The sequence below is a fragment of the Pteronotus mesoamericanus genome, unplaced genomic scaffold, assembly GCF_021234165.1.
Source record: "Pteronotus mesoamericanus isolate MK-2021 breed Mesoamerican mustached bat unplaced genomic scaffold, CSHL_Meso_final scaffold_507, whole genome shotgun sequence".
In the NCBI taxonomy this organism is placed as follows: domain Eukaryota; kingdom Metazoa; phylum Chordata; class Mammalia; order Chiroptera; family Mormoopidae; genus Pteronotus; species Pteronotus mesoamericanus.
In genome coordinates this window covers 5,183,895-5,207,951 of record NW_026555319.1, presented here as the reverse complement: position 1 = coordinate 5,207,951, position 24,057 = coordinate 5,183,895, and the positions used below count along the sequence as shown (strand labels likewise).

At 50.5% G+C, this 24,057-nt stretch overlaps 1 protein-coding gene across 3 annotated transcripts in view; it reads right to left on the bottom strand.

Moving 5' to 3' along the window:
* Positions 1 to 4,152: 4,152 nt before the first annotated feature.
* The window catches only part of ACAD10 (acyl-CoA dehydrogenase family member 10), a 39,702-nt gene continuing 19,797 nt past the window's right edge, over positions 4,153 to 24,057 (bottom strand). For all 3 annotated transcript variants that reach the window (XM_054594145.1, XM_054594147.1, XM_054594146.1), the window contains 12 exons: positions 21,083 to 21,233; positions 19,201 to 19,346; positions 17,908 to 18,081; positions 12,667 to 13,067; positions 11,200 to 11,340; positions 10,574 to 10,711; positions 10,371 to 10,461; positions 9,310 to 9,468; positions 8,513 to 8,685; positions 6,615 to 6,758; positions 5,491 to 5,568; positions 4,153 to 4,922 (listed from right to left, as the gene is read on the bottom strand). In XM_054594145.1, the coding sequence (XP_054450120.1) occupies positions 4,782 to 4,922; positions 5,491 to 5,568; positions 6,615 to 6,758; positions 8,513 to 8,685; positions 9,310 to 9,468; positions 10,371 to 10,461; positions 10,574 to 10,711; positions 11,200 to 11,340; positions 12,667 to 13,067; positions 17,908 to 18,081; positions 19,201 to 19,346; positions 21,083 to 21,233 (1,937 nt within the window). In that variant the 3' untranslated portion in view covers positions 4,153 to 4,781. The remainder of the gene's footprint in view (positions 4,923 to 5,490; positions 5,569 to 6,614; positions 6,759 to 8,512; positions 8,686 to 9,309; positions 9,469 to 10,370; positions 10,462 to 10,573; positions 10,712 to 11,199; positions 11,341 to 12,666; positions 13,068 to 17,907; positions 18,082 to 19,200; positions 19,347 to 21,082; positions 21,234 to 24,057) is intronic.

Here is a 24,057-nt window from a genome sequence, read left to right as displayed (position 1 = left end):
CTTTCTCCGACTGTCTTGTTTCACTTAGCAGAACACCCTCAAGGTGCATCCATGTTGTCACAAATAGCAGGGTTCTCTCTCAGCTGTTCCCTGTGTATTCGCCCCTCGTCGTCTTTATCCATCGGTGGGCACTTAGGCTGTTTCCACGTGTGGCTCTCGTGACTGATGCTGCCCTCAACGTGGGAGGGCAGCTCTCCCTTTGAGATCCTGTTCGCGTTTCCTTTGGAGAACTACCTAGAAGGGGGATTGCTGGATCATATTGTAGTTATATTTTTATTTTTTTGAGGAACCTCCATGTTGTTTTCCACAGTGGCTGCACCAATTTACATTCCCCCGGACAGTGCACAAGTGTTCTCTTTTTCCCATGTCCTCACTAACATTCGTTGTCACGTGTCTTTTTGATGACTGTCATTCTCACAAGTGTGAGGTGGCATCTCCTTGTGTTTTTTTTTGTTTTAATCTTCCCCCGAGTACACTTTCATAATCCCCACCCAGACACAGCGGAAAACTGGCACATCCGGGGGACTTCTGATAAGCTCTGATAAGCTCTGATAAGCTCTGATAAGCTCTGGGTCCTCTCATTTAATCCTCCCACAATCCTGGAAAGGAAGCACATTTCACATGAGCAAACCGACTCTAGGGAATGAAAAGCCAGCATTCACACCCAGGACCAAGCTAGCTAGGCTTCTCTAAGCTTTCTTGTGACTAGCTCTACCCTGGGCCTACCAAAACCTCAGACTCTCAGCACAAATTTTTTGGTCTACCCCCACGGTATCCAAAGACATGAACAAACTCTTAACACAGTTTCTAACAGCTCAAGGCTGCACCGCTGGGATAGTCCTAGCCCTGGGAAAGAGCCTGCCTGAGAGAACTCAAGGCTGCCGCAGGAAGTCGCTGTTTGCTCCACTGGCACCTGAGAGTCTGGCCCTTGTCTCCCAGTCTCTGTGGGAGGCTAGGACCCCAACCTGGATAAGCTAAGCGGCAGTTAGAAAACCCAGGCGGCTGTCAGCTGGACCAGCCCCGAATCCGCTCTTGGTACATTTCGCAGGAAATTCCCTGCACAGTCCCCCACCGCCCTCCTGCTCTCCCCTTCTCCCTCGCAAAAGCTCCCTGTAAGGAGGGAAGTTGAGGTCAGTTCAGCCCCACCCTCTTCCCTACTGCAGTAGTGAATCACTAATCAACATCTGTCCTTACCACTTTAGTTAGCGTCCTATTTACCTTTGACAGCTCTGTACAGCAGTGTTAACTTTCTGTTATCTATCTAATGCTGATTTGGCCAAAAATTCCCGGAAGTCATTTCTCTAGTCAGCCTTCTGGATGAAAAGAGACTTTGCTCCCAGAGTACCTGTCCAACAGATGAGCATAGGTGTGGGCCCCCAGTTGCTGGAATCTGAATCTTCTCTGTCTGATGCCCAAAACTGCTGAGGTCCGTGGGGGCAGGGGGTGATGGGGACAAGTCTGTAGCCACATGGCACCACAGAGGGCAATAGAAATACCAACCCAGATGTCTCGGAGCAGTGCTTCAGCCTTGGTGCCGCATTTTGCTGTGACTCAGACAGGCCCGGGCATCCTCAAAGCCTCCCCAGAAGCTCTGGAGGCCTGGGTAATGCCAAACAGGTGCTGTTTCTTAGCAACCACAGAGGACTAACATGGGCTCTGTGGCCAAGAACACTGGAACGTGTTCTTTCAGCATCACTCCTGGTTGCTGTCTTGAAGGGGCCCCACCCAGGAGAGGTGCTTGGAATTATCCCTTTCTGCCTCTATACAATTATTCTGCAATTATCTGACAGTATCTGAAATCAGGACTTGAGGGAGCACTGGCGGCCTGAGGATGCCAGGACCAAGATCTGGTGCAGGGGAGTGAGGAGGAGGGAGAGCAGGGAAGGATGAAAGACCCCACCAGAGCTGGCTCTTCTAATGGAAGCTGTGGCCCTGTGACTGTTCCCGGGTCCCCGAGGAGGGCTCAATCTAGCCCCTATGCTTGCCAAGAAAGCAGCAGAGGATGTGTGTTCAATGGCTCTGGGATAGAATTTGCTGTGAGAGAAAAAAATAGTATGTTATGAGCACATTTTGTTCCTTCCCCAAGACAGGCTAATAAGGTTGGTCTAACCCCATAGGGATTGGCGGCAAATGCTAAGGGCTCCACAGATAGAACCCATCAGGCTCGCTCATTCTCGTGCTAAGCTTACGCGGGCCCTTGCACGCAGCCTGCTGCAGTGCCGAGGCGTCACCGCGCTGCTCACCAGAAATGCCCGTCGTTTGCTGTGGGTGGAAAGGAGCTATGGCCTGGCCCCACTTTCTTTTTCTTTGCCTTCCCCCCGCCCCCGCCCAGTTTTGCAGGTGGTTCTTTGGGAGCCCTCTGCACTGTTGGGGAGCTTTGAATGGGCTCTCTTCCTCCTTTATTCCTTCTCATCCTGGTGAACTTTGAAGAGCACAGGATCTTTTTAAAACTCAAATCAAGTCCTGTCAAACCACTACCTAAACTATTTTTTTTTTAATCCTTACCCAAGGATATGTTTATGGATTTTTAGAGGGAGAGGCAGGGAGAGAGAAAGAGAAACATGGATGCGTGAGAGAAACATCGATCGGTGGCTTCCTGCACGTGCCCCGACAGGACTGAAGGCGCAGCCTTGCGGTGCACGGAATGGCACTCCCCCAGCTGAGCTGCCTGGCCAGGGCCAACCTCACTCTTTCGTCCCATTCAGAATCAACACCAAACCCCCAGCCAAGCTCCCTACGGCCCCCCAGGACCGGACAGCGCTTTCTGTTCCTCATCCCAGGCACGCCGGCCGGCCTGTCGGGCCTCTGCGTTGGCCGCCCCTTCTCCCGCAGCACCCTCGCCCCTTCTTGTCATGCAGGTCTGGCTCAAATGCCTCTTCTGGAAAGAGCCCCCTCCTGAGCCCCAGCTCCCCGACCATCCCCAGTGCCCCCCACACCGCCCACCGCGGTCCCGGGGCTCTCGCCACAGTCCCCCACTAGACCTGGGAGCTTCCTGGGAACACCACCTTTCCCTGTTTCCTGCACGTTCCCCAAAACCAAGAACAGTGGTAGACCCGGAGCTGGGGCGACAGCTGACGGTGGAGAGCGGACTGTTTGAACAGAACTGGAGGCCCGGCGGGAGGGGCCGCTGCAGGCCACGTCTCTGTGCCTGGACATTCGTGGTCAGCGTTGGCCGCCTGCCCGAGTGCCTTGCAGCGGAGGGAGACGTGGAGTTACCCCACAGCGGGGCTTCTATTTTCATCCTCGCAGCTGCACTAGGTTGTTAACCAGTGAAGCAAGGCTAACTTCAGAGGCCGCAAAGATTTCTAAGGATTTCTGAGGATCTCGTGATGTCAGGCTGTGGCCCAGGGCACTTCCTTTTTGATAGCACCCTCTTCCCTGCCAGAGGCCCCAAGCCAGAGCTTAGGCTGCTGGAGCCTGGAAGGATTTTGCAAAAGGCTGTTTGCCAGTGTGGCTGGTGTTGTGAGAGCAGTTAGCTTCGGGGTTTGAATCTAACTTGACCTTTCATGAGCAACAAGCACTAATGTTGAAGAGGGCCCGCCTCCCCAGACCACTGGCGCAAGAATGACTGCGGAGCCCTTTCCGAAGCCCCCCAAGGCTCTCTGGTGCCCCGGAAGCACGTGGCCCTGGCTGAGGCACCCTCCTGGGTAAGGCAGTTCCCTAGGGGTCAAGTCTGCCATGTGGCAGACGAGGGGGTGGTCCCTGCCTGTCTGGTCTGACCTGAAGTGAGCAGCTGTTGGCCACATGGTCACGAATTATGAGATTAGCAGACAGGGTCCCAATAGCTGGTGGCTTATCTCCACAGGCCGCCTGGGCTCATGGGGCACCCAGTTCTGGAAGAGCTCAGACCTCAAGTAAGTGAGCATGTCCACTCTCTTCCCAGAGGGGACACGGCTTTCTGCACTGCCATGGCAAATTGTCCGCCATCTCCCCTCCCCCCACGCGTCCTGACGACAGGGGCCCTCACACCCCAGAGAGCCACAGCCGTTTGTCGACATTCACATGGACAATGGTGAAGTGGCCCATTCAGGACCTGCCCCACCAGAGGTGACAGCATCTGTGCCCCCCACCTGCAGGGGCCGATGACTGAGCAGAATTCTGTGTAAACACAAGTGTGGGGAGACAAGTGACACACTGAAACAGAGCGACTGAAGTGTGGGCCTTTATTCTCAATTCCTTTTGTATGATGCAAAGACATTCACGAAGTCTCTTGCACTGTATTTTCTCATTCTTTTGCGCTCCTGAAGCCCCTTCCAAGATCAGTGTTCTGTGATGCGGAAATTCCAACGAAGAAGACCCGATGGATGGCGGCAGCTTCCTGGTTTTGGTCTCATTTTCCCAGCGCACTGGGCCTGGGTGTTCAGGCGCAGCCCTGCACAGCGGCCCCTCCGCTCAAGGGGCGGGGCTTGCAGACAGGGAGCCCTGCGGCTGTGAGCGTGGGCAGAGCGCCCAGCAGGGCTCCCAGTACTTGTCAGACTCCCACACCCTCAACACGCCACCACCGGAGAGACAGGGCCCGTGGGCTGCCGCCGGGCCCAGAGGCTGAAGACCAGCTTTACAGGCTCTGTCCCTTCTTCCTCGCCTGAAAGAGCGAGCTCAAGGCTTCTCACAAAGAAATGCTTTCTGTGGGGACCCAAAAAGGTGGTGTTCACAATGACTGTCCTGAGGCACAACTGCTGATAAGGTGCAAGAGTCAGATATACCGGGCCTTCCAAAGAGCATCATTTAATGTCTGGGCATCATGATCTGGTAGAGATGTTTTGGCTCCTGCACCTGCCGGTTTAACTGCGACGCTTCAGCTCCATCTTGGCCACCACCGCCCGGTGCACCTCGTCAGGGCCGTCAGCAAAGCGCAGTGCACGGGCCCAGGCAAAGAACTGAGCCAGTGGGTAGTCGCCGCTGAGCCCTGCTGCTCCACAGGCCTGGCAGGCAGGGTGGGAAGGGAGGAGGCCTGGGTGAGCCCTCACCCTGTGGGCCCTGGGAACGAGGGCTTGTGCAGAGTGGCTCAGAGCAGCCCTCTGTGTGACAACTAACATCCCAGAAGACTGCAGCTGGGTCCACACTTCCCATCCTGTGGACACCAGACTCCCCAAGTCCACTCTGCTAAGTAACTTCTGCCCCCTGGGGAACCTCCATGCTGGGGCCAGGTGTTGAGATGTGGGAAGGAGACATCCCGCATGGCTAGGAGGCAGGGTTCTGGTATAACAAGGACCAAGTTCCCATAAATCTGAGATCAGCTACCTACAAGCCAAGTGACCCTGGACAAGTCATTTCACTTTTCTGTGTCTTTGTTTCCTCATATTCAGAAGTGGGAGTATGAATGTGGCCCTCTTGTATGGTTGTCCCCAGGAAAAAAAGGGAAATGACATGCAAGATGAGTGCGCAACAACAGGCGGTGGTTGGAGTTTACAGGAGGTGGGGCAGCTGAAGGCAAAGGAGCTCCGCCTGTGTTGTAAGTGGGTCCGAGAACCCGTGGTCCAGTCTCCTCACCTGAATAGCACGGTCAATCACTCGGTACGCCATGGACGGGGCCACCATTTTAATCATGGCAATGTCTAAAGCTGCAGCCTGTGAGGAAGAGGAGGAAACGAAACTACAAGGGCAGACCCAAGGCAAAATGATTGGAAGGACAACCAGTTTCATGGGAGGAGCAGGAACAATGGCTCAGAACAGAGACCTGAGGTCCAGCGGAACCACAGGCTCCACAAGGCGGCCCCTGCCCAAGGCACGCCCCACGCCCCGCGCCCAGCACCTGGGGCGATGGAAGGCGCAGCGGTGGTGACTGTGAGGGTGACGCAGGAAAGGGTGAGGTGTGAGCAGGTGCCTGGTCAAGGACAGCTCAGGCATGAAGACGTCTTCCCGGAGGACGGGGAGCAGTGCCCGCACACACAGAAGGCAGAGTGGGGAGTGGCTTGTGCGTCGATCACAGTCACGGCCAGCTTCGTCTCCAACCCGAGCGTGGACCTCGGCCAGCCAGAGCTCTAGAGACCAAGCTGCAGGACTCCGCCCTGCGTTGGGGCGTTGGAGCCAGGCCCCTGAGCGCCTCCGCCATATCCAGCATGAGGGCCAAGGGGCCGGGAAGACGAGCCCAGGTTGCCCCCCACCCACCACTGAGGCCTCTGGCTAAAGTCAAGGCTCCCCACAGAGGTGGAGAAGGCGCGGGTCCATGCAGACATGCCACTAAAGGCACTCGGGAAGAGCCATCTAAGGGATAATGTCACGCTGGAAAATCAAGCCTCTCTGTGGTGAGTCCCTCCTGTGCTCACTCTTTGTTTGCCTGATGCCTGCACCAACAGGGCCTCCAAGTCTAGCCTGAGGCAGAGCTAGGCCAGGGGCTATGTGACCCTGTCAGGCCCACTATCTTGGACCTAAAAGTCCACCGGCTCAGTAAATGGAAGGCTCAGACCTATTTTAGTGTGCCTTTTCTGTTTTTGGAAAGCTGCCCAAATAGTTCTAAGCAGAGCTGAAGCAGTCATTAGTGTCAAGAAGCCAAGCTCTTCCTCTGGAGTTTGCTGAGTGGGGAGGGAGGGGCTGGTGTCTGTAGATTCCCATGACAGACTCCCTCAGGCCACTGACCTTGGACCGGTCATCGGTGAGTCCCCTCAGCCTCCTACCTTATTTCCTGCCACGTCCATGAGGTGGGCAGCTTTCAGCACCAGCAGCCGGGCCTGTTCAATCTCCACGCGCGACTGGGCGATGTCTGCCAGGATCGTGCCCTGCTCCACCAGGGGCTTCCCAAAGGCCATGCGGGACTTCACCTGTGGACACAGAAGACCAGCTTGAGATGGGGGCTGGTGCCCTGCAGAGGGGGTGGTAGAGCGCACAGGATGGGGCAGGGAGCAGAAGCAGAAGCAGGAGCAAGCCGCTCATCTGACAGTCTGCCAGCTCTCTAGCCACAGTCGGTTTCCAGAAGATCCAGACACAGACGACACTCACAGGCACCGCAGAGCCAGTGAGCGCGGTGGCTGCACACACTGAGTCCCGGGATCCCTGTACTCCAGCAACTCAGCCACCTGTGGGCAGCCAGGCAGGAGCAGTTCTTCAGGGTCTGAGCCAGCATCTGGCCCAGGGCTACTCTGGGAACTAGGCCAGACAGTGGGCACCTCACAGAGGTGGGGGGATGGTGCCCTCTGTTGGCAGGCCCAGCTATAGGTCTGGGTGCCAGAGCCCCATTGTGGGCAACTGTAATGGCAAAGGACATTCTAAGGGTCTGAAAGTCATAAGCAATCAGAAAAGCTTATAAGGAATTTTTGTTTGTTTAGTTTTGTTTTCTCCTTTAGTTTTGTTTTAACTGAAAACAATCACTACATAAATAATACATCTCATGGCAGAAAAAGGATAAATGTTCAGACAAAAATAGAAATACTGGGTATACCATCACCCGTTACTTACAGCGGCTGTCAGGTGGTTACCCTTCTAGACTGTATGCATTTTTTTTTTTTTTTATAAAAGTGGAGTCATACTCTACACGCCGCTTTGTCGCCTGCTTCTTTTCATTTAAGAGCATTCAGTGAATACCTCTGTGTTAAGAAATGGATCTGTATGGCATCATTTTGGCATTTCACTGTGTGCCTGAACCAGGGTTTATCTGACCTGGTTCTAATTATTTAGCCTTAAAGGTTGTTCCCAACATTTTGCTATTAAGTTCAGTGCTGGGGCGAACTGCCTAGTATTGCATCTTTTGTAGACTCCTAATGAGTCCCTTGTGACCAAGTCTCACGAGTGGAGCTGCCACGTTGGAGCTCTGCCCCTTCTGACGTCCGACGCTCACAGTCCGACTGCTCTGCAGGAAGGCTGCTGTGAGTCCGGTGCAGGGTGGGGCTAAAGTACCATTTCAAGCCCTTAAAGAAAAGCATTTTATTTTTTAAAAAATTGGTAGTTGCAACTCAAAAGGTTGTAAATCACAGAAGTTTTGCTCAGTAATCCAGATGCACTGGACTGCTTTTGATCTTTGTAGTTTCTTGTGAGACTTTTGTTTGGCCTCCAGGGTTTGCTCCATCTTTGTGAGATCGATACCCCCGATTTAAATGACCATTCCTGCAAGAGCTCTCTTTTGCGTGGGCTTCCAGTCTTTGAGGGAGGGGTCACAGCAGAAGAGTTTTCTGGACATGCCCAGGGGAGAGGATGGCACAGGGCTAGATGCTGGGACCCCAGGGACACAAGCCACCAACAAAGTTCTTCCTGGTATCTGATTTTTAAAGATGAGTTAGTAGTAGGAATAGCCCTTGGGAGCCTGTGACCCTGTCCTTGGACCTTGGGACCTGCCCTCTGCTGCTACAAGCCCAGCCTTTTCCTTCTGGTCACCTCAACAGAGCAAGACCCATTCTACTCTGAATTTCAAACTTCAGCAAAGTAGCAGATGCAAAGCAAAGACTGGGGTACAGCTTCTTGGCGAGAACATCACCGCACTTCACCCGCTGAGTCAGCCCTCAGAAAGCAGTTAGGATTTAGGTCCGAGAGCAAAAGAGAGGGCGGCTCTGGGCCAGATGCAGGTGCAAGAGGAAGCACTCACGCGGGCCTTCATGAGTGCCAGGGCCCTCTCTGAGTGCCCGATCAGCCGCATGCAGTGGTGGATCCTGCCGGGACCCAGTCTGCCCTGGGCAATCTCGAAGCCTCGGCCAGGACCTAGGACCATGCTGTCCTTGGGCACGCGCACCTGCTCAAACAGGACTTCGCCATGGCCACCTGAAAGACCCAAACGTTTCCTCCTGAGAGACGCACCTACCCGTTTCAGACGTGTCTGTCCCTTGCCTCATTTCAAGTCGCCCGCTGGCAACCTTCCTGCCCCTTCTCCAGCCTTCTAACTGGGACGTGGCTCGGGAGCAGGGCAGGAAGGAGCTTATCAAAGATGGAAGAAGAAATCACTGATTTACAGTGTCAAGTGAATAGTTTGCCATGCTTCCTCTAAAACACAATGATTGTACTGTAAGCTGAAACTTCCTGAGACTGTGGACTCCAACAGTGGAGGGATCCCGCGGAAACACGGATTGGAAATGTGAGTGCCGTTTGTTAGCAGGCTGGGAGGTCAGCCGCCTGCTGGGGTGTACAAGAGAAGGTTTGGAGCACCCTTCCTGCTGCTGTCCCAAGTGGCCTATTTAGCTCAGATTCTGTCTCATCTTCTAAGTTTAGAAGAGAAAAGAAAATATAAATGCCTGTCTGAAGTGTGTGTGTGTGGTTGGTATTCACATATGGAAATGACAGGCAGGAGTGTGTGCCCATCCGAACGGCATCGCGCCCTTAGAGGTACTGGACTGCACCCTGCTGTGTCTCCCAGGCCCTCACACAGAAGGGAGCGGCTTCGGGGCTCACCTGGTGCGTCCTCCAGCCCGTATACCGTCAGAGGCCGAATGACTTTTATCCCCGGGGTATCCATTGGGACCAAGAGTATGGACTGCTGCTGGTGGCGTGGGGCGTGCGGGTCTGTTTTTCCCATGAACACGCAGAGCTGGCAGCGAGGATCCAGGATGCCTGCCAGGGAAGGAGAGAGACAGACCCTTGTCATCTGATGCCAAGGCCACGAGGGCTCTTCACAGACGCAGTCCCGGCCCAGGAAAGCTGAAGCCAGCAAGCAGAGAGAGCTCTTTAAGACTCCATGTAACCAGATGACTACGTGCAGGTTCTGGACCAGGAATAAGAACGACTGGTTTTCGTCCCAGTGAGGAATGAATCCAACATCGTAAGAGCAGTTGAAGAAAAAAAGCGCCATGTAGAGTTGAAAATACAAAGACAGGAGGTGGAAAGACGCTCCTCTGTCACTGGCAGCCTGTCCTGCTGTTCCCACAGACGGCGGAAACACAGTGGCTTTGGGCACAGGCTTCAGAAGCAGGCAAACACTTAACTCTGGATTCCTATTTCCTGTGAGGGTAGACAGGGGAGTTGGTACCTTAAGTCACTTCCCTGACCTAGTGCCCTCCTCCATGAAATGAGGATGGTAACATGTCCCCTGGGGAGGTGTGGGGACTCCGTGCAGGAGGTCCACGCAGCAGTCATGGAGGGCCCTGCAGAGTCGGCTGTGACGGATGAATGGCAGGGTTATCACCAGCCCTTCTGATGGAGCCTCCCGACCTTGCAGCCGGGGAAGCCACTGATGAAGTGAACTTCTGCCTTCCAAAGGCAGAACGAAGAGGGCGGGGGAGTGAGAGAGAGAGGTCTAGGACCCTCACGGGTGTGGTCAACCGGTGGCCCGCGCGGAACCTCCGGTTCTCCTAGGGTTTGCTCAGAGCACAGAGACAGAATCTCTTTTGCATCAACTGGAAAAGAAGCTGCCCCCCTACTGGTGTTTCCCAGGCAACAGCAGGGCAGAGAGAGAGAGACGCTTATTGACGCAGACCCATGCAATGTAACTGAAAAATGAATTCCCGGCTAAATACCTGAGATCCACCACTTGTGACCATTTACGACATAGAAGCCATCTTCCTCTCTGATGGAAGACTCAATGTTGGTGGCATCTGACGAGGCGACCTGAGTGAGAACACACTCTACGTAAGGATGGCAAGGGCCCCACATTCCGTGTGCGGCGGAGGCCTCAGGCCCGGTGAGGGCCTGGCCTGAGGAAGGGCCCCAGGGCTGGCACCTGGGGCTCCGTCATAGCGAAGCAGGAGCGGGCCCTTCCCTGCAGCAGCGGGAGCAGCCAGCGCGCCTTCTGCTCCTCAGTGCCGTAGCGCACTAGCAGCTCCATGTTCCCCGTGTCCGGAGCAGAACAATTAAATATCTGAAAAGGAAAAGAAGCATAATGGTGACTCCCATGTCCATATTTAAAACCCCAAATACCCAGGAAGTGTGTGCCAGGGCATCTTCTGAGTCCCAGTCCCTCTGACACCCTCATGGAAGCTCTTCCTCTCCTCAGAGACTTGCAGAGATGCAGTTGTTCTGAGTACAGTATTCCAGAGCCCAAGGAGCCCAGCCATGGACCTCCTTTGTTGAAGGGAGGCCAGAGCTAGTGAGCGGGAGACCCAGGAGCCAGCCGGACCCGTCTCACACAGCTCCCACCTTCCCCGATGACTCCTGCCCCTCGCTGCCCTCCTGCCTCACTCCAGCCACCTGCCCGAAGCTGTCCTCACCTGTTTGGAGAGGCTTACATTTGGATCAGTGCTCCTGAGTCCAGTGCAAGCTAGAGAAAACCCTGTCAGTTCGGGAGGGGACTGGTGTGCTACGGGGGACGAGGACATCCTCACATGCAGAGGGCTGTAAAGAAGGTACCTCGGGAGCATACAGAGACATGCCCATGAGTTCACACAGATGCGCGTACTCGACGTTGGTCAGTCCTGCTCCGTATTTTCCCTCGGGATCAGCCTCCAAGGGCAGGAAAAGGTTCCAAAGTCCTTCGGCCTTGGCTTTCTCCTAGCACAGGAAAAGTAAGTCAGGAAAGCACAGCGATGATTTATTTTGGCCTGTGGAAACTAATGAAGGGGATTTCAGGGAAGAGGGTAGACAGCCAAAGGTGAAGTGTGTGCCAGAAACAATGGTGCGAGTCCGCAGCATCAGGCTGGGTCTGGAGGTGGCCTAAGCCCGGGAGACCTGGGACCACCAAGTCCTAGCACTGACAGCAGCAGTGGGCTCACACTGCGCCCCCCCACCCCCCGCCACCGTCTGCATTTCTGACCCCCCGTGTGCCCGCCTGCCATCACTGTCGGCATTACTAATGTTATAATGACGAATCTTCTGAGAACGCGCTCCATGCAGACAGGAGACCGAAGGGTGCTTTGTCACCCCAGGCCCAGCCCACTTGGCCGCAGCCTCAGCTGCTCTGCCATAGTGCGTGAGGAGATGCCCTGAATCACCACAGACTGTCTTCTGAAGCTGGGTCTTCAGCCCCGCCAGGCATGGGAGCAGCTCACTAGCAGCCTTGGCTCCTCGACTGACCCAGAGCTGATTTCTGTGGCTGGCACCTAGACTGCTGGCTGACACCCAGGGTCCCTCAGCCAGGGGAGGGCAGACCACGTGTGGCGCACCTACACTGCAGAGCCTCTCAGAGGTCAATTGGGGCTGGCATGGGAAGGCGACATATCATAAAGTTAAATAAGCAAGGAGATCAAATGCATAGGATGATTCCATCACAACTTAGGAATGACAAAACATGTTAGTATGATAGGAAAGAAAGACGGGAGCCTAATAAACCAAATTGTTGACAGTGATCCTCTCGGAGGGGAGAGAGTCTGAGAGAACTCTTTCTATGTTATGTGCTTTGTCACGTTTGAGCTTTGGTTAATTTTGCAATAGGTCCGTAACTAGAAAAAAGTGATACTGCTATTTTTTAAAAGGTAGATGACGGCTGTGTCATAGGCAAAAGCAGTGCTCCTGAAGACCTCAAATAACCTAAAAACTGCGACAAGTCAAGACCAATCCTGACAAGAACAGTGGGTATTTCCACTTCTCAGCTAAGGCTGTGTCCCTGGGTGGCAGGGCACAGACACAATGTAAAACTGATTGGGTCCTATAGCGTGGACATTATGGATTCTTTAAAGGGAGACTTTATTACCTGATGTACTTAGTATCACACGGTTTTAAAGTTACATCATTCGAATACGCATAATCATCCCACGCCCGGGTCAGCAACCACAGGCAAGGAAAGGTGACAGCGGAAAGCAAAGATAACCCAGCTGCACTCCCCCGCCTCTCCACTCCCCAGGGAGTGGCTTCCTCCTGACTCGAGGAAGGCTGCTTTACCTTGAGATCTTCGACCAGCGGGGAAGGGGTCCATCTCTCTGCCGAGGCCTGGTGACTCCGCAGCTCCGGCTCTGCCGGGTACACGTGTCGCTCCATGAACTGCTCCAGCTGCCGATAGAGCTCCCTGGCCCGTGGGGGAAGGCTCTCCGGGGAGATGACCAGAGCTGCCTTTGAGGAATGAGCTGAGGAAGACTCTGGAAGGGAGCTGTAACTCCTTGTCCCTGGCGTGCTCGGCAGGGGCCGGGGGCCAGCCCACACGTGGTAGGACCGCCTTGATGGCTTTGTGGCTGGCATCTCGTTGAAAACCCGGAAACCTTCTTTGACTGCAAACTCCCAAGCCAGGTCAGACAGAAATTCAATCAGCTCTCCACTTTGCTCAGCAGCTGCCGAGCTTGCTTGCCCTATGCAAAGAAAAACTGATTATTCCCGAACAGCCCTTAATGATAATACTAACGTATGAGAATACTGTTACTATATTAGCTGCTGCCACCATTTGCCGAGCGCTTGCCAGGTCCTAGACATGGTGTTAAGTGCTTCACCTGTGTCATTAGAGCTTACTGGGTTCCTGGAGCAGCGTGGCAGTTCTGATCCCCACTCGAAGGCAAGGAATTGAGTCTGAGGGAGGGAACATGCCCAGGCTTTCACTAGTGGCCTGGCAGTTGGAAGTCGATCTCAGTTGGCCTGTTTCCTGCTCTTTATGTGGTCTTTTTCTAAAGGAACTAAATTAAATCAGTAACACCTCGAATGACTGCTGCGGTGACCCGTGGGCTGCAGGAAGCCGCGTGCCTCCCTGGGCTGCATGTGCTGTGAAACTGACCCAAGCAGGGGTCACGGGTGGTTTCGGGCCGTTTCATTAGATCGACGCCATCACCGGCATTGTAGAACACACTCTAGTCTTGCTCTTGCTGCCTCTTTTGCTTTCTCTAATAGGCTCATCAAGACTTTAAAAGGATTAAATTTTTTTTTTTTTAATTAAGGTATAGTGTGCACACACCCCCTTTATAAAGTGTGTAAGTCTGTGAGTTTAGCTGGGCAACCATCGCCACTGTCAAGATGCAGAGCACTGCATCTTCCCCAAACTTCCACCGTGTCCCTTGGTACCCAACCCTCGGCCCCGGCCCCTGGTAACAGTTATCTCTGTTCCTATAGTCTGTCTCGTTCAGAATGGCACAAACACATCACAGGCGTGCGTAGTCTTTTCAGTGAGGCCTCTGTCACTCGGTGTGCGGCTTCTGAGACCCAGCCAGGCAGTTGTGTGTGCACCCTGGGCTCTTTAGAGCCAGCTCTCCTGGGTTATTTTTAGCATTTCCACGCTCTAAAGAGACTCTTTCCCTCCTTCTCTTTGGACCTTCACGGAGGCCTGTTTTTTTCTTCTGGCTCCTGCCATGGCCAGCTTCTCAAAAGAGCCATTTTCATGTAGCTTGGGTGTTAAAGATGTTATGCTGCTCCTTACAAATTAGGAACCAAATCCATTTGCTACACAGCATCACATGCAAACCAGTGGACGTCGCTATTCAGCACCTTCTAGGTGCTGGGTATGGATCTGAGTCCCAGGGGGCCCGCCAGGAGCCAGGCAGCCACCTCCCCGAGCCCCTGACATACAAGGAGGGCTGATGAGCCCTCGTGGGCTGTGTTTCCCCCCATTACTCAGACTGGACATGCCACTTCGAAGGGAAAGACACCTCCCTTTGCACTCACTGGTCTTCATAATGATTTTCTTTTTCTCACAGAAAGTACAAAGTGTTTTCTTAATTTTCTTCTTAACTGGATCTTGGTTTCAGAGTGCTGCTTTCATTGTCTCTTGGGAAGTCACTTGTGTGAGCTTGGGTTCATTGGAAGCTGTCATTTCTGGTATGTTTTTTCCCAATGTAGTCCCTGCAGAAGAGACCACAACACTGGCCTCTTCCTAAGTTAGAGCCACACGCACGTTTTCCTTTCTAGAGTTTCAGCAGCCACCCAGGAGAAGTCTGGTCTTCCACACCCACTTAGTACGGCAGGACAGTAGGCCCCTGGGTGGGCTGGTGCAGACTGTGAACCAGTCTCTGGTCACTGCTCTCCCCCTCCCATTCTAAAGAGCCGGAGTCTCCTGTGACCGTCACCAGAGAGACGATGCCTTTGAAACAAATGCTCCTTCTCTCAGCCGCACTTTCCAGGGCAACACCAAACGCCTCAGCTGTTCAAACAGAACAACGGTTGGAGAGAAGACAAATGTACAGAAATAACTGGTGTTTGTATAGTTGGAGTTTCTTTGTTTCCTCTCATTGAATGTTTTTTAATAGCCCCTCCCCAATTCACAGGAGCTGTGTTTCAGGACAGCACCAAACTCTCTATATATTATGTTTTTTTCTTACAGGCACCTTTTCACTCAAAGCAAGCGCGTGGCGGCCTCCCTCTGGCAGCTCTGCATTGCCAGCATCACTGCTCTCGCGCCTCGGGGCCTTATGGGCTGAAATATGGGCGAACACAAGCAGAGGTACCCAGCAGTCGTCCTAATAGATCTGATAACCGAGGGGGCTACTCAGTGTCTGTCTTTGAAAGAGGCAGAGCGTGCGCAGCGTGGAGACGCTGGGCACAGGGATAACCCACTGGTCATCACGCTACTCAGAATGGTGTACAATTTAAAACTTATGGATTGTTTATTTCTGGAACTTTCCGTTTAATATTTTCAGACTGCACTTGACTGCAGGTAACTGCAACTGTGGGTGAAGGGGGACTACCCTTTCAAAAACAGATGTTGCTGCTTTTGTGTGAGAAAACTCAGCCACTCACTCTGTCTGGCTACCTTCCCAGTGAGGAGGGACGGGGATGCCCGGTGGGGCTTGGAGGAGCAGGTGCCTGAAAGACAGCGCATCTACCTTTCCTGTGGTGGCGGCAAACACATGGGGTGTTTCACCTCCAAGCCCAGGAAAGCATGAAGGCAGCTAGCGGCCCGCAGGACCTTGGAAACTGTCAAAATGGCTTCCTGATCAGCAAACTGCATTCAGTGACGTGTATAGGTACAGAGACTCCTGAACAAGTAATTCAAAACCGAGTCAGCTATCCCCAGGCACTGGAGCAGAACCGCGCAAGAGCTCAGCAGCCCCAGCAAATGTTGGCCAGCAGTCAGGCCTGTTGCTCACCTGGTGGAGAGCTTTCACCACTGCAAAGCCACAACGAAAACTGGGAACTGGCCGCTTAGAGCTAACGTTATCCAAAGGAAGGGAAAGTATCATTTCCAAGAAGTCCCACCTATTGAGACCCCTGCTATCAGATCAGAGAGGGTTAAACCAAAAACCCTCTAGATGCTGATTTGTCCCTGGACGTGCTTTTGCTCATGACTTTGTGTCGCCAGTACCACCGGGCACAGAGCCTGGCTCAGCAGAGGCTCACATGCTTGTGAGTGAATGAATCATCGATTCCCCAACTGCAAACCGCTTTCCTCAGAAGACTGTGGCAGCTTGGCCAGGGGCAAGAGGCTGCCAGTGAACCTGGGGTGTCGAGGACCATGAAGCTAAGGCGCCCCTGTAGCGATCACAAACCCACTGCTGGGTTTCTGTCTATCTGACTTTTATTTTAACTTTCATTTTGGAAAACTTCAAAGATATACGAAAGTAGAGAGAAGGGAATAATGAACCTGTAGATATCTATCACTCTGCTCCAACAGTCGTCAAAGCAAGGTCGGTCTATCTCCTTCTCTGCCGCCCCCGCCCCCTCTGCCCTGGGCTTCTCTAAAGTCAACCCCCAGCATCACGCTTTACTTGGACCCCAACATGCTTGATGAGCTTCGCTCCGTTTCGGCTCTCATCCTCATGCTCCCAGTTTCCTACCGTGAGCAAGTCGGAGCCTGTTCAAGCTGGCTCCTGAGTCCCCGAGAACGGGCCCCAGCAGCCTTCCACACCTTCCTTTCTTTTTGGGGCAAGATGTTCCAGGTTCCTCTTGTAGATGTCCTGCCCTAGACCTAAATCAGCCATTTCTCCAAAGTATCCTGGTTGCTTTCAGTGGGAATGGAATTTAGAGGTTTTAATGTGAGTAGCTGTTTGTGTTTAATGCTACTGGGTTAGTCACTATTTCTAGATTCTATCTACTTTCTATTAGCCTCCCTTCTACACAGGAAGCCAACTTTAATCTGCCTTTCTATATTCTTAGATAATTTAGGATATAGGTTATTTTATTTGCTACTCTAAAATATTTAGAATTAAAACTAATTAACACTGTACCATCCCCTCATATATATGAAAACACTATATAGGTGATACATGTGTGTGTATGTGTATATATATATATATATATATACACACTCAACCAACAGTCAGTTCTAAGTACCAGTAACAATATTCAACTTTTCTTCTCTAAAACTGAAACTTACAAGGTATAATCCAGAACTCCTAGCTAGTTCAATAAAGTATTTTTCCATGTATGTAAAAGTGCCATCAAAGAAAACATAGTAATTATTTTCTCCTTCAGCAATCCTGTTACTGGGCAATTTGGCAATGTCTACAAAAATATTAAATGCATGTACTTTAAAAAAAACCAGCAATTTTAACTCTAGGAATTTATCTTTCAGATATATGCACACATGTGTGAGAAAATATGTCCACCAACTACTTATGTGTGATAGCAAACATCTGCAAACAGTCCAAATACACATGAATAGGGGCAGTGGTTAAATAAATTACAGCATATCCAAACAATGGAATGCTCCACAGAAACCAAAAAGTATGATGAGATCTGTACCTGCTCACATGAAAGGTCTCTGAAATGTTAAGTGGGAAAAAAAGCAAGGAATTTGCCTTCTGAGTTGTCTCTTATATACACGTGTCATATCCTACACACACAAACACACATATTTCATAGGAATTCTTAAGTATAAAGAATTTTAAAATCTAGGTACTGATGTAGGATGATCACATTTTTATAAAACTTGGAGAGAGAGAAAGAGAGAAGGTAGCCATACAGAGAAAACTGGGTGGCCCAAGAGACTCCTAACAGTAGTGTCTGTCTTTGAAGAATGACAAGAAAGGAAAGTAATTTTATGTCCTATATGATTGAATTCTTACCATGTAGTATGTTTTTACTTTAATAATTTTATGTACATTATTTTAATAATTTTAAAGCTCAAATACTTGAAAGAATATAACTATATGATATATACCTAAAGACAAGTGGTTGGATTAATGAAATCTTAAAGATTCTGGCTGAGCCCATCCCTCCAAAGCCTCTGAGGGTTTCCAGGGGGAGAAGCGGATCCAGGCCACCCGTTACCTGTGAGCGAGCGCTTGTAGACTCCCTGTAGGATCGCAGCCACTCGGAAAAAGGAGAAAGCCATGTAGAAGTTCCAGTTCTCAACGGGAGGAATGCCCATGTGGAGACAGTACTCCTGGAAATGCTCCTCGGCAGTCGGGATGCCCAGCTGAGTCAAATCACAGCCACTCAAACCTGCAGGGACAGAGCCACCCTGGGCAGTCAGTGACCCTACACTCCCCTGTGGCCACAAGTATTCAAATTCTGAAAATTTCGTCCTCCATTGGGAGTTAGCTTCACAGCTAGTTCAAAGGATTAGCTCATTATCTCAAGGGCTCTTCCTTCCTCAGGCAGCTGGGATGCAGATGTGAAGCTATTATTCCCAAACTGGCTCTTCAAAGTTTCAGACTAAACTGGTAGTCAAGGAAGGAATGAAGGGCCTCCAATTCCATTTGGACCACAGTTCAGAGTGAACGCATGTTATTTTCAATCAATCATGTGAGAAAGAACGCTAAAGAGAAAGATCCCACCAAATTATGAAAAAGAAAATTACAACAAATAAAAAATTTTATGGATTTGTTTCACTTGTAACATATTCATGACTTAGAAGAATGTAATATATTCTACTGCTAGGAATTTATCCCGGGACTATACTATATATATACACATATATACATATTTACATATATATATACATATTTACATATATATATGTAAATATATTACTACAAAGATGTTCTCTGCCTTTTTTGTGAGGGCATGGGTAAGATATAAAAAACTGAAATTAAATATTCAAATAGGAATCAAACCAAATGTCTTGATTAAGTTAATTCTATACAATAAAATCCTAGGCTGTCATTAATATTGATGCTGTACAAGAAATACTTACTGACATGAAGACATGACCAAAGTATATAATTAAGGGAAAAAATGCAGGTTATGAAATCATTTAATCACATTTTCATTTAAACAAATGTATGTATATACACAGAGAAAAGATGACATTATTGGCAGTGGTTATCTCTGGGACCATTGATGATTTTAACTTTTCGTTTTGTTACCTGTTGGTTCTTAAAATCTTTAAATAAACCTGTACTTTTAAGAAATTAAATAGAAATTAGTGTAAAAACATAAGAGGTGCATAGATGCATATCCTTCTCACTTAAAATGCCCCCTCCACCCACTTTCCCCCATTGTGACAGGAAAGAATCTTAAGTGCTTTTCTACCAAAACCAGCAGCCCAATCACAACTACTTCCGCCGAGTCTGCCGGACGGTTTAAGAATGCAGCTCTCTCCCCATCAGCAGTTCCTACCTGGCAGTAGGGGAAACTCAGGTGGCAGGTAGTAAGCCATGCAGCTGTAGGCCACATCCACCAGGGGGTCACCCAAGGTAGAAAGTTCCCAGTCAAAGACAGCAAGCACCTCAGTCTTCTCTGGATGGAACAGCAGGTTGTCCAGCCTGAATAAGCCACAGAAGGAATGGAGAGATGGCCCTGAGAAAACTGATCGCCAAGGGTGTGCTCTGTGCTGGGCACCTTCCATTTGCTCCTCCAGACATCCCCGCCCCTCTGGCTCCTCTGTGCCTCTGGAGCCTAAGCTGCAGGAGCTGTGGTCATATCCACCAGCTCCCTTGCCTTCCAGCTCAGATGGGCTCCGCCAATGGGAACCCCAGCAGAAGGGACTATGCATGGGCCAGCTCCCTCTCAGACGGCTGAGGGCAGAGCTTTGGTCAGGTGGCCCTCTCTGCACGCGAACCCCTCTGGGTCCTGGTAATTCCTCCTTCCCTGTGATGGTTTTACAACAGGTCTGTAAATTCTTTTGACACTCCGTCCACAAAAGGAAGCGTCTAATTCTTCACCTCTGGGGGTGACTCACTTCTAACAAATTCTAACGAGGTCCGGAAAAAGTCCAGCCATTGTTAATACAATGAGAACAGTTTGTGCAATATCCACATAACCTGACAGCCAAGGAGAGCATACTGGAATGTGCATGAATGAACAATGATGGCTTCACTGTACTAGTTAGTGGGGGCAGTAGATGCTCTTAAGTGAGCCTGTGTACTGTGTGGCTGTCACATTCAAAATGAACGAGTAGAGCAATGAATCTGCATCAAATTTTGTATTAAGCTCAAAATTTTGTGTTAAGCTGTATGAGATTCAGGAATATATGACAGGGCAGCTGATGGCAATTGGGAGAACTGCGTGAGGTCCCAAGGTGCCTGCTTTGAAGGAGACTGAGGCATCATTGTTCTATGTACAATGTATATTTTTTTAAAAATATTTTTTAAATTTATTTTTAGAGAAAGGGGAAGGGGAGAGAAAGAGAGGGAGAGAAACATCAATGCGTGGTTGCCTCTCGCATGTCCCCACTGGGGACCTGGCCTGCAACCCAGGCATGTGCCCTGACTGGGAATTGAACCGGCGACACTTTGGTTCACAGGCTGGCACTCCATCCACTGAGCCACACTGGCCAGGGCTCTATGTACAATGCATCTTGTATCTTTTTCATTAAATATTTTTATTTTTCACAGTGCATGGCCAGATACTTTCTGGACAGACCTCATTTACTGCAGGTGGAAGTGATGCTGAGTCCACCTGGGACTAGGTCAGCTCCTGCCCCGCCCTCTCTCTCAGAACACACATGTTTGCAGCCCTGAGCCTCCAGGTGAGAAGCCCAGCTACCCTGAAGCTGCCATACTGGACAGACCATGTGGGAAACCACAAAGAAACAGAGAGGAGCCCGAGGAGTCTAGCTGTTCACGTCTCCTCTGCCCCAGTGCTGGGCATGTGAGTGAGCCTTCGGGTAGTCCCAGCCTCCAGCCCGAGAGCCACCCCCATTGAAACAAGCTCTCCTGTCCCCAAACTGCAAATTTGTGAACAAAAAACCTGCTGCCCTTACTGTTTACAGCCACAGAGTTCTAGGGGGCTGGTTATGCAGCAGTAACTGGAGCACACGCTTGTACCTTCAGACCAGGTATAGTAATAACCCCTGCAGTTGCACGGGACAGCCCCCCAACTGAAAGAACTGCCTGTAGAGCCCAGGCTGAGAAACCCTGCCTTAAACAGCCTGCACAGGGAGACCCTCTGTAATGGGAATAATTCCCAACTGTAAATTGGGCCAAGACCAGCTGCTTAATTTCCCCTTAAGATGCCCTCCTCATTTTTCACATTCTCAGTCCCCCCTCCTCGCGTCTACCTGAAGTCCCCATGTACCACCGTGGTCTTCTGTTGCCTGGGGAGGTGAAGCGGCAGCCACTCGATGAGCCTCTCCATCGCCGGGACGGTGCTGGTTTCTGAGGCTCGATACTGCTTGGTCCAGGTCCGCACCTGGCGGAGGATGTAGTCCCCTGAGGGAAGAGCGTGAAAGCGTGGCGTGCCATTCCAACAACGTCCGAAGGTCTCGGAATGTAAGCAGGGCCCTGAGGCCCCTCGCAGTGCTCTGCCGCATCGTCAACCCGACTGGGCACTCCTGCTGCCGGGGATGGCACTGGCTGTTTTGTCTTAGCTGCATCAGTGTGGTCTGGGCCTTGTTCCCAGCCTCGTGGCCTCCAAGCCGGGCCCCTGGCCCTCGCTGACATCCTCGGAGTGCCCTAATAGCTTTAGGAAACCCCTTTGTGGCTCCACAACAGTGGCTGGCTAAGAGCCAGGAGGCTGCGGCCGGGCCGCCTGCATCCGAAGCCCAGCCCGGCCGCCCTCTCACTGGGCCTCGGCTCATCGTTACCGCCGAGATGGCCCTCACGCGGCCGCTGGGAGGGTCAACCATGGAGAGCCCCTGATGTGAGTGCTACATCAGGACTCCCTATTATGGTTCGGTTGTTTGTTCGGAAACCCAAGAAACACAGCAGTTGGGGAACTTGCAAGCTACATCTGGGACTGGACACTGAAAGGAATTCTGGAGTTAACTCGGCTCCCAGTCAAGGTCTTTAGTTGGCTTAACCTCTCTGAGAATCCCTCCTTTGCTTCCTCTGTGTAGTGGATTAATCCTAAATCCTGTAGGACTGTCGTGAAGGCTCAACGAAATCCCTACGTGACATGCCAAGAGCTGTCCAGAGCTGGCACGCAAGGATGCTCAGTGAATGGTGGACATTATTACTATCACCATGTTTGTCAACTGCCAGTTACTGATTATCAGTATTATTATAACCAATAATAAACACGTGCCAGGCACCCGGCTCTAAGCCAAGCCTTCACCACTCAACTGAGAGAAAAATGGTCTCCACAGGCCAAAGGGTTTGGAGGCAGGGACGGAGTGATCCTGCTCCTTCTGTGGAGCCCACTGCACACTCAGGGCACCCGACGCCTGCCCTGCAGAGGACCCAGCTGGGCCCTGAGAGGTGAAGGTCAAAGTCCACAGGAGTTTAACCTGAAACAAATCAACCCTTCAAAACTAACTTCCAGTTTTCAGAACTACAGGAAATAGAAGATAGCAGTAAGTGAAACAGGTAAGGAAATATCTGAGACAACTCTATGAGGTATTGGGGGGACGGTGCTGGATTCCTTAACTGGATCCTGATTTGGGAAAATCCTTCATGTGTAAGATCTAAGGGGGATAGTGAGGAAATGTGAATATGGACTGGGTTTTAGATATTTGGGGAAAACTGTATGTTCTTGGATGTGATAGTGGCGCTGAGGCATGTCCCCCTTTTTAAGAAATGTATAGTGAAGTGTTTAGGAATGAAGTGTCAGAGACTCTACAGCTTTGTTAGTCATGTACACGCGCGTGCGCGCACACACACTCAAAAAGGTTGATAGGTCAGCCCTCTGAGGGAGGCAGGGCAGGGCTGCATTTTTATTATTTTCTTTCTTTCTTAATTTTTTTTACCAAACACCTTACTATTGTGAAAACTGTGACAAAGTAATATGACTTGCCTAAGGTTACCCAACAAATTATCATCCAACTTCTGGTCCAATGCGCCTTCATCTGAAACAAGGGTCAATACAGGTGACATCAGTTGTCTTTGCCTGTGGCCCTTCCCCTGGGAATGAGGGCTGCCAGATAAAATACAGGATGCCCACTTAAATTTGAACTTCAGGTGAACTATGAACATATTTTCAGTGTGTTTCCCAAAGAGGCCACCAAGACGGAGGGGAACCCCCACTGAGTGTCTATTTCCCACAGGATAGAATACAGGGGACCATATGGATCTGGCTGAACTTGGAAGGGGTAAGGCAGCAAGGACCCCCTCAATTCGGAGGTGAATTTGGCAGGCCTCCTCTGTTGTAACGAAGTATCTCAAACTGTTAGTTTTGGGGACTCAGATCACGTGCATGTGGAGTGGTGGGACTGGGAATAACTTGGCAGAAATGTTTAGGAAGTTGATGTACTTTGGACACATATTGCAGCCTTTGACACGGTCCTACAGAAAACCAGGCATGTTTTGGTTAAAAGCAGAGAAAAAAGAAAATATATATAGAGATAGATATTTTCTATATATATATATCTAGATATATATAGATATATCTAGATATATATTTATATATCTAGATATATATAGATATATAAATATATATATATATTTATATATAGATATTTATATATCTATATTTATATATATCTCTATATATAGAAAAAATATATATATAGAAAATAAATATACACACACACACACACACACACATATATATATAAAGAAAATATGGCTTAGCTAAAAGATTCTTTTGACTATGGTCAGGGATCCATACTGGCCAAGAAGCAGATACTCTTGACCTTTGCAGAGTGGGAAAGGTGAGACTCTCTGGCTCATTGGTGACATTTCGGCAGGCAAAAGCCTGGAGACAATGGTGGTAGTGGTTATAAAACTGCGCTTCTCAGGATTCATAGAATGCTATGGTTCAACACATCTGACTTAAAAAAAAAATGACCATACAGAATGCTGGCAAGGATGAGGAGCAATTGGAACTCTCAGACAGTAAAAAAAGCAGAAACGAACTACACAAACAAAACGCCCTGGCGCAATGGCATTTAAAAAATCCATTGCTGTTGAAAGAACACTTATGGGAAAAGATGAAAAACAGAGAAAGTATCTTAAATGACCTTGGCCAAATCAGAAAAAAGACATTAAACGATCTGGTGAGATAAAAGTTGCAGGGAAGAGAGATTCTGAGTCTATGACAGGGTTTATCCCAGGACAAAATGTCCAGGTAAGTGACATCTACATTAAAATGAAACTG